The 10,940-nt window shown below is 40.6% G+C and overlaps 1 protein-coding gene across 1 annotated transcript; it reads right to left on the reverse strand.

Annotated features, from left to right (window-relative positions):
• Positions 1-7,843: 7,843 nt before the first annotated feature.
• Positions 7,844-8,143, reverse strand: BX661DRAFT_190848 (uncharacterized protein; the record flags this gene model as incomplete). Its single annotated transcript, XM_051537659.1, has 1 exon — positions 7,844-8,143. A coding segment is annotated over exon 1 (220 nt), but the record flags the coding sequence as incomplete, so codon positions are not given.
• Positions 8,144-10,940: the final 2,797 nt, after the last annotated feature.

The raw sequence follows: 10,940 nt of genomic DNA on the forward strand, positions 1-10,940 counted from the left end.
GGAAAAGGGAGAAAAAGAAAAGAAAGGAAAAGAAAAATGCAGGATGCGATTCAACTAGGGAGGCTGAAAGCTAGAGCCGTTTAAAAAAGATAAATGGGAGTAGGGTGTGGTTGTCAAATAATATACAGTAGTTACAGTGGTATGTCCGTGGCAAACCAAACAGCGTCTCACGCCAGTTAAATGGTGCGCATGCGCTTGCGCAAGCAAATAACGCCTGGTACAGACAGCTGCTGCTGCTGGTTATCAGAATCATAATCAACTGTGTAGATAGCATCAATCACGCTGTCCAAATGAACGCAGAGCCCGTCGTCAAAGTACTGGACATCAGCTTCAATCGTGCCTATTGGCTGGACATAGTGATCGTCGTAAAAGTACCGGCCATCGGCATTGCTCTCGTTAATAGTATCGAGATTTCCAGTAGGCTGGCCAAGGAACTAACGAGCAACTTCCACCAGATATGTCGAATTTACAACATACTTGATATGCTCCAGTTCGTCGTAGAGCTCATCAAAATCCTGTTGTGGAAGGTCCATCAGCTCCACCGTCTGCAACTCAATAGCCTGCGCGTGATTCTCGGCGGCTTCACGCTTCTGGTCGGATTCGTTGAGTTTCTGCTCAGTGACTTCCAGCTTACAGTCGGTATTCTCCAACTCACGGTCGAGATTGACCAAATCAAAACGCAGAACCTTAACCTTTCTTTCCTCGATTATTAGTTGTTTGTAAAGCTCCTTGTTGATATTAGTAAGCGCGTTATTGCTGTCGGTGAGTATTTTTTTGCTGTAAGCAAGCGAGCTTGCTAGAAGGCGAGACTCGCCAAGATCATGAACTTCCATGTGCCACGTTGCTGCCGCTTCCACCTTGGTCTCAAGACGCTCATTCTTTAAAGCTAATTCTGCAAGCATGTGGTTGGTTATGTTTAGTTTGCGGCTGATGTCTGCTGCCTCGCTGGTCTTTTGCTCAAGCCGGAGCTCCAGGCGCTGAACATCCAATTATCTGACCCTCAGCTTCTCCCTAGCATCGGCCAACTCGGCGCGCAAAAGAATATCCTCAGTCTGCTCGGTTTCAGGCTCAGCCTGTACAAGATAAATTGCAGCACGGGTGTGCTCGGCTGCATCCTGCGCAGCTGTGAGCTCACCATGGTAGGAATCAATTTCGACTTTGGAGTGTGAGGACCTAGCGTCTTCCTGCATGAATGCAACCCTGGTGTGTGCAGACTCAGGGCTGGGCGAGTCGAACTGCTCAGCCTTGGCTCGGGAAGTGCGCAGGCGGCGCATCAGCTTGCGTGGACTAGTGCTGCGGGCAGGCGCGTGTCTGGTGACAGAGCGCAGAGTGGTTCGCAGGTTGCGCATTGTGTTTGTGAACTCGATAGTCATTTTAACGACAAGTAAATGCTGACAAGAAAAAAGAAAGTCAAATAAAGAAAGAGATGACAAAATAACTGAATAACTATTATTTTCGAATAAAAACAATAATTTCGAGTGTGAATTGGTTTACAGTTAGAGCAAACAAATGAATTTTAAACGGCGCAAATACATGCAAACTTCTCTTTCTTTTATATAGCTTCGTAGTGAATGTGAAGGTTCGATGAAAAAGAGGAGAAAGAGAAAGAAAAATGCTGCGCTGACTGCCAGCCGCCTTTTATGTCATATCATGTCATATGGTGTTTTGTTTGTTTTAATTTTTATTTCTTGTCGACGCCACAATTTTTCATGATCCCAAAAAAGAGCACGATGAACAGGGTTTTTTGTGTTTCTGTTCAATTGGTGGGAAATTCGGTGCTGTCCTGGCAATCATTTGGGCACAAAGTCGTGATTGGATGCCTGGCTGATTAGTAAACATACTTTTCTATTGATTTGCAAAATTGTACCTGTATTTTTATTGGTTGATGGCGATCAACTGATTAACCAGTCTTGGCTGTTTAGCAACACAAACAATAAGTCATACAGCGACCAAAGCAATATGCTTTCTACTCTTTACCTTTCACAGTGCATAGGACTTATTTATTAAATATACTTTATATCATTATAGTTTATCTACACGTTCATAGAACGTTCCTATATTCCAATAATTTTAAAGCGCATATACGCAGTCTTTTGCGCTTAGGCTGGCTGCACCTACCAGCACAGGTTTTTTGTTTGGGTTAAGGTTCAAGCCAAATAGACCCTCGCATGGCTGCCGAATGACATGCATCCGTATCTTTTAAAGCTCAACCGCTACTATTGCCACATTGTAGCTGACAATCAGCTCTCCTCACGTAGTGCCGCATTGTCAAAGTACCAAGCGACTGGCTTATTTGGTGCGCCAAGCTGTGCGCATATATTGAGGTTAATCCAGGGCAAAGCCCATGCTTTTGTCGTTGGATTTGTGGTTCGAGCAGCTGGCGCTGATGTTGGAGCTTCCATCAGTAGGATAACCCTCAGCACGCATGTGGGGGGCAATGTGGCCACAGCTGGGCTTATTGCACACCAGTGCGTCGGCCATGGTCACATATTGCAAGTGCTGCTTTAGTGTAAGGGCATGCACAGGGCTGTCAGCTGGCGACTTCATGGATGTGTCCAGCATATCTATAAAAAATTACAAATATGCTTCTTTCACAGACTGCTTTTGACCAAGACACCTATCCATTGGTCCATTCCTAAATGGTTAGTCAGCCAACTTTCCAATCAAAATCATAATCTCCTGCTCCTTAACCTCAAAACACTTTTCCATTTTCTCCAACTGGTGAGTGCTGTACTCCTGCGCGCGGTCCGCCTTGGCTAGTTTGCTGTTCAAACATGCGATCTTGTTTTGGTAGTCGCATTTGCCTTTGCCGTCTGGCGCTACCAAATATCTGTTAATCTGGGTGCCAGGAGTAGCATGTCGAGTGTGCGTGCCGCCATTAGACCCAGTCTCAGTGCGAGCCTGAGTGTGATACAAGGAATTGCGGCTTGTCTCCAGCGATTGATTAATGAATCAATCGCTAGTTAATTCCCTACTTGGATATGCGGGAATTCATACGCACACATAAATACTAATGAATATAAACAGTAGAGGCTGTTTATTCCTTAGCTTTCTTTTAGTTCATTTTTGTTGAACATATATATTTTTAACATAACAACTGGAAACATGTTCTTCATCACAAATACCAGAAATGTAAATTAAAAAGGGATGTATGGGTACCACACATACACACACAGTATTAGTTGCAAAAGAAGTTATAATACATTATAGTAAATAGTTAATAGTTAATATAAAAAATGCAATAACGTGGATAAAAAAGTACCGCTTTCATGGAGCTTTATAAAACTCAGGCCTATACAAGCATACATTGTTATTTAGCGGATCAGCTGGTTGATTTGATTAATCGCAGATAATTAAATTATTGTTATTCTAATAGAGCCTCATAGCTCTTTTAAATCAACTCTATCCATACAACCTATCGTAAACAAAGGATTCACACTTAAATATCGTCATTCAAGCAGTGTAGCTGTGAAAATCATATAATAAAATTCAATCGTTATAATGGCTGTTGTGAGGGCGGGAAAATAAACTCGGATTGTTTTGACTGCCCACACCCAGACAATAAAAGCCTGTGAATGAAAAGTATTTGCGCTTGCACTTGCACTTGCACTTGCATTTGCAAGCTAATCTACTTTTTTGTTTCACCATTATTCTTTCTTGTTCAAATAAATATTTTTATTTTTATATTATACAGCAGCGCATGTCATCAGACGGACGCACAACGGCGCATAGAGCGGTTACCAAAGCACACATCCACGCACAGACTCACCCTATCTTTCTATTTTGACTGTGCGTACCTCAAATTTTGCCGCGGCAGTGTGTTAGGCGCAGCGCAGAGACGGTGTTAAAAACTTATAAGGACGGTGCATATGTAGGGAGTTTTGTCTAAAACACTTGCTCGCACTAGTCAACACCATATGATTTGTATTTAAGACAGAAAAGCTAATATACATCTATGTAAGCATTCGGGGGTCCGCTATATTTTTTGCTTTTTTGCTTGCTGTTTATTAAGGATTATATGGTTATAAATATATACTTTTCAACGTCTTAATCGGGGCACTTTCAAATAAGACGGGCATGAGGCATGTTCCAACACCTTCATATTGCCAGAATTCCCCATCCCCATGCAGTGGGTACAATACTCCAATCATTCAGCCACATAGACGTTTATAGCACCTTGACGTTTTGCCACACCGCCAAATAAAGGATTAGAAAAAGGTACCTGTCAAGAATTTTAGACACCCGTTGACATACCTCGCCGACCCATTTGAGCTCAGTCATTGTGACAGCATTGTATAAAATCTATATTGACATAGTGGAATGGTCGCAGTGCATTGCCAACAGATTTGGACGATAAACCCCAGAATAGCTGACAGAAAAACATTTGACACTGGTCAATTCGATGCACTTTAGGAAAAGACTGCAGTAAATGGCAAATTGCAAGTGCATTGTAGTAGGCTGCTAGATTACAAACACATGCTACAGCGCCTACAAATGACAGAAAAATATTGCTATAATGGCCCAATTGACACGCCCCAACTTTATCACAGGCAGGGCAAAGGCGCTAGCGATTAGGTAGCAAAAGCTGCAAGATGTGTTTTGGTCAGAAAAGCACAAATATACATGCCATGCGTTAGACATCAGTGCACTTGAGCGGCTCGTAAATAAATATTTTTGAGTAGCTGCCAATATTTTTTGCAATCATTGTATCCTTAGCCACGAGTAATAAAGAACAACCATAGGCTGTTATATAGGGAAGAACCACCAAAAATCACTCCTGTTGATTACTGCAGAGCTTCTGACGCTTAATACAATGGTTGCCATGGTGCCCCAGGACAATAATGACACATTTTTATTAGTTTGCACGCAGAGATAAGGCTGATACAGGAGCTCTTGGACATAAAATACGTACAACACAGAAACACCAAGTCTGAAATAGTGCACCTATCCACTTATGTGTGCCCATGTTGTTAGTACTGCAGAGCAGGCACGCTACTATTTTGGGTAATAGGCCATAGCTGTGTCCCAGGTAATAGAAAAGCAAACTATCTAGCCAAGCATGCGCCCACATCAACCCAATTCATTGGCACATCAGATTCTCACCGCCGCTGGAAGCACACCAGTTCAAACGCTTTGCGTACAGCCATATTTTTTTTAATAATTTAAGCTTTCTCAAACGTGTATGCTCGCAAATAATTATAACAAGCAGGTCTTTTTTACTTTTTAAGGTAGTGTATGTCACAGTTTAGGCACATGGCTTTGCATGTTGCCTTACTGAGATTAATTGATTATGCGTGTGACAATTAATAAATGATGATAAGTTTTTATTATAGTTTATTTATATGCCAAGGAAAAGATATAAAAGGAGTGACTGTCGGGCAGCCAGGAATTCTTCTCCCTAGAAAAAATAAATATCTTTTTTGATTTATACCCTTTTGTAACACGTATTTTTCCATTTTTTGCATTCACCCATTTTTCTTTCTGTTTAATACAACTTCAGCATAATACAATAGCAATTATTTTTATTTTTAAACAATTTTAATCAAGTATCAAATTTTATAAAAAACGTATTGTCACAAAAAAGTTAAGCTACAATAAACAACTGAACAAGTATGCTCTAACCAATTTTCGAAACTACACATGTCTGCAAGTTGTGTGCCATCACACGATTAACTGTCCGATCAAACACCCCTGTCTAAAGTGGAAAATACCCTTAATCCCAAATGTCTCATTGGCATTGACTCATGCATCAAACACGTGCAAGACTACTTAATGGTGGTTGCTCCCAACAGGCTATGGAGTATGTCACTGGTGTTGGGTTTGGAGACAAGATCAGGAAAGCCTTCTTCCGATAGAGCACCTTACCAGCCACTTCAGTTACAGTGAACGAGTGAAGCAGACATAATTAAGCAGTAGTGTGTATGATGAGGCAGCCAGCGCCTCTAAATACATTAAAGGAAAGGCGAATTGAACAATAAACAGGGGCATAAAAGCAGGCTGAAAACATGCATAGCATCACATAGCAAACAACACACAGCAACAAACCTTGGTTGTAACAGCAGCATCAAGTCCAGAAGTTAATTGTGGAATTTATCTCTCCCTGGACAATATCTGAGGCATTTGCATGCATAGTGATTGCATGACAACCTCGAATGAAGTCAGCAAACCCATGCCAAGGGTTGCTAACAAGTGTGGTAGCAATGACCAAATTCCCACCACTGATCAGCAAATTGGATACAACAAGCTGTCATCCAAAAATCAGTGGTGCAGTGAAACTGGGCTATCTGCTAAATGCAAACAGCAACTCAGTTGGCAGTCAAGTAGGTCTCTCAGTAGGCAGCTCGGCAGGTGGCTCTGTAGGCAACTCCACAGGAAGCTCCATGGGCGGCTCATTGGACAGCTTGAATATATGATCTGCCTCAGGTGGAATTTCACATTGAACCAAAACAATAAGCACTGTATGCCTGCGTTGGCCAGCAGCATCAAGTAACATTGGCAGGCATTTAATAATGCTGCTGGCTAGCAAACATCATTGTCCCAAAGTGCAGGGCAACAAGCAGTGGCCAGCAAGTGCACTCCTCAGAAAGAACAAGTGGCACTGAACAAACAGCTTTTACAACAAATGGAAACAGCAGCCAGAGAGCATGCAGCTTAGAATAAACAAGTGGTGCCAAATAAACATGTTGTTGTCTGACCACAAGCTGCAAGGCAGATGTGGCAGCAGAATCGGTTTCATTGTGTGCAGTGGCTACACCAAGAGCACTGGGTTTAACAACAGCAAAAATACCACCAGGTATGGTGGTAGTTGGAATAGCCTTGGGAGCCCTGGCCAAACAGTAAAGGTAAGTAAAAAGATAGCACCACAAACCCAACTACCAGAAAACCTGGCTTAATCAAATCCACCCAGGCAAAGTTTATGTTGCCGTAGGACGGCAGCTCAGTGCATGGCGTTGGTGCGGTTTCCGTTGGATACAAGAAATGTGAGTGTCAGCGGAGCACGCAAAATAAAAGGTGGCAAAAAGCATTTTTTTGATTTTTGATTTCAATGACTTAAAAATAGGTGAGGAAAAAAGAGAGAATAACGGTTTCAAGCGACTGCTTGCTTGTATTTGTATGTCGCGTTTGTCGTGTTTATCTGCTTTTTTGGTCCCTCTTTTTTGGCAACAAATTTGGCAGCATAGTTAATAAGCGACAATAAATAAGTATGCACTTTTGTCAAAATGGCCGCTGTTTGAAGAAAAGGCACTGCCCTATTTTTAAACTTGTTTTTTGCAGGTGTTTTTGTTTCTTTAGTTGTCATGAATTTTTTCACTTATTCAACTTTTTTCTATATCTTTACGCTTTTTTAAAGGTTAATTTTACTGTCCAAACATAGTGTGGAAGCTGTTGGTAAAAACAAAGAAAAACAGCCGTGTGTACTTTATTAGGGTTAAAGTATTTTGTGACTGAAAAATAAGCCGGTGAGAGTATCAATCAAAAAATATATTTTATGTGGTAGGGCCAAAGAGTCGAAAACCTGTTTTTTTGAGTACTTTATTTGCCCATTAAAGACAAGCTGCAACAGTGCAGGCATTCTATTGACACTCAGTGGCACTATTCAGCATGTATACGCTGTAAAATGGCCTAAAAGTACATTAGCAGTCTAAAAACCTCAAAGTCTAAAACACTGGTTACATACAAACAAAACACCCACAGCGGCTAGTTAAAATAAACAAGATAATTATTTAAACACCGGAGCAGCTGGCCCGTTGCGTAAACCCCGCGAATAAAGCAGCGATCAATCAGCGCATGAGCAAAACAACCTTTTTCTTTTCTCTTCCGCATTTTTCATTTATTTATTACTCTAGTATTAAAATTATTATTAATTGACCAGCAACAATGCGCTTTTTGCTAGCACAACACTACTTTAAAATTGGAAAGTATGAGGCCGCATGTACCGCAAAAGTATAGAATCTGGAAACTGACCAGCTAAAAATAAAAACAAGTGCAAGCCCAGCAAGAGGCGGGCTGAGAAGCATTGCCAAAAGGACAAGGAGGCAGACAAATATGTAGTAAAAGTAAATAAAACATATAGCACATTTCAGCAGCAATGGACTTTGCTCGGTGACATGGGGTTTTTTGAGCATCACAAACAAGACTAGGGCGCTAGATGTGTTCAAGTTTTGTTTAAAAATACAATGTTGTGTTATATATATATATTGAACAAAATGAACTAAAAGAAAGCTAAGGGATGAACAGCCTCCACTGTTCATATTCATTGGCATTTATGCGTGCGTATGAATTCCCGCATATCCAAGTAGGGAATTAACTAGCGATTGATTCATTAATCAATCGCCGGAGGCAAGCCACAATTTCTTGTATCACATACAAGGTAAAAACAAGCCAAGGCCGCACAAACAGCAAGATAAGCGTTGGATAAGATATTAAACAATGTTTTGTTTCAAAGCACGCAAATAATAATTTGGATGACCGTTATTAAGCCTGAATGGGGTCAATAGGTGAAATGCTCTGGAACATGCAACAAAACCAATAATAGCGGCTACCTTTTCTACAAAAGCCCACTAATCAGACGACAATAGGGTATTTCATGCCATGAAGCTTTAAAACTAGCGAAACGCACATGTGACAAAGGCAATTTAAAGTATCCATGAAGGGACCTTAGTGGCTAATAGACCAGTTAGGGATTGGGTATTACAGGGAAAGTCAACTACAACGCTGTAAACCTAGTTTCTAACAATATACTCAGTTTAACTCAAAGTCTGGAAAAAAGAAACCTCGACAGCCTGTGCAATTTGCCGACCCACAGTGCCTAAAATAAAAATGGATACATATGTGGTGCCCAACACACATTTCAAGCCACTATCTTCCCTTTTCAATAATCAAGATTGCCCTCATGGCCGCTATACATATTTCTGTTGTTGCTGGCTGACACCAAGGAGCACCATTATGTTTACAGCACTGCCCACACAGTACTGCCCCATTTTCAGTTCCTAAAGTAACTTTTGATACTTAAATATATTAATTTAGCCCCAGGTTTTTATAGAGTACGACAACATATATAACATTTAAATAAATCAGGGTGGCACTAATTACAGCTCCTCGCGGTGATCTGGCACCTGGGAAGACCTGGGAAAAACATGAAAACCACAAGAGCACTAGAGATAAATACATACACTTGTTTCAAATGGGTCTTACAGTTCAGGAGCTATTGGGGCAAACATTTTAATAAGCATTCGCATAATTTGTGCATTACACACCCTCGGCTCTTAGAAAAATAGTTTTATGACACTCGCATCTACTCCCTCCTCTTGGCTTAGAATGAATGGACATATTTACAGCCATGCCATTTATTTATTTCTAATATGTATTCTTTACTTAATTGGTTTTATTTATTCTGTTCTATTTTGTTCTGCCCAACTTGGCTTTTATTGAAACAACCTTTTTAGCCTTTACACACAATGTTGCACAGCCAAATAACATGGATGTGAATGTTGAGATTGAGATTCAAGTGACTGCTTTTCTTTTGCATGCCGACTGATAGGCAAAGAATATTATAGAGTATTAGACCAGGGATTCAATAATATTATCCAAATATGATCGCCCTTTTATAACATGCACGCATACACAAAGATTGCAACACCAAAACACTCAATATTTGAGCTGCTTGCAGAAAAGTCAGTACTCGGCATTAGTAATCATAACGGCTAGTGTGTAAGACAGGGCAGGGTCGAGGATGGCACACACACACATATATGCGTGTGCCAAACCCGACCTTAATTATACTTTTGATTTATTTTGTAATAATGCTATGTAAGAGGGGGTGTGGAAAGCACTAGTTGTCTAGTGTTAGAAAAGTAGGGGTGATTTTATAAAGAGTTTTATTACTAACTTTTATAAAATGTTGCTAGCGCCCGCCTTGTCCTGTATATGTGCCTTGTCGCCCTTGTTGTGCACATTGCCAATTGTGCACTCTGTTGGCAAGAACTGGATCTTCTGCAAGCAGACCGGTATCTTGGCAAGTCAATGTTGTGGTTTTCGCGTGTGTGCACTCACGCGTGTGCATTGCAAAATGGGGAGCATGTCTAGACATCATTATTATGCTTCCCTAATTTACGCCTGCATAATCCAATTAGTACCTTATCAACCAGCATGCAGATGGAACCTTGTTTCACAATCATCAACCTCAGCATCTACTTCCATGTCTTCAGGCTGCGCAGCATTACATTCGCGTTGCTATTTTTGAGCTGCACTAGATGCGATTTTGCAGAGCAGGCTGTATAAATGGGTTATATGCCCATCTCAATCCTAATGAATAGCTCCTAATTGAATGTATCATTAGCTGTACACTCTCCAATATCTCCTGTTTTTTCTTAACAAAAAGCTGAAGCATTTTTTGCTGCAACAGCTTTTTGCTGCAATGCTCTCCAATATTGATCGCAATTCTAAGCGAATGTCAATACAGCCACATTGTTTGTATGCTTGCTGTCATCTCTTATTTTATTTTTATTTTTATCAACGCTCTCTTATCAACTAAACAGCAAATTAAGCACAATGCATATTAAGCTGGACAAGTGCCCAATATAGCTGTACATGTATTCGTGTTCGATGGATGTTGCACATGATCAACTAAAACACAGTATTGGTTGATGGCGATCAACTGATTAACCAGTCTTGGCTGTTTAGCAACACAAACAATAAGTCACACAGTGACCAGAGCAATATGCTCTCTAGTCTTTACCTTTCGCAGTGCATAGCACATTTATTAAATATACTTTATATCATTATAGTTTATCTACACGTTCATAGAACGTTTTTCCTATATTCCAACACACAGACTAAATCAGCGGCTGCAAAAGTGCATGCAAACTGAAATTATGCAATTTATTATTCTAATATTATCTGATTTTTTCGAGCGATATTTACAAAATTCATTCTCTTGG

Source organism: Kickxella alabastrina (assembly GCF_025024165.1).
Source record: "Kickxella alabastrina strain RSA 675 chromosome Unknown BX661scaffold_89, whole genome shotgun sequence".
NCBI classification, from domain to species: domain Eukaryota; kingdom Fungi; phylum Kickxellomycota; class Kickxellomycetes; order Kickxellales; family Kickxellaceae; genus Kickxella; species Kickxella alabastrina.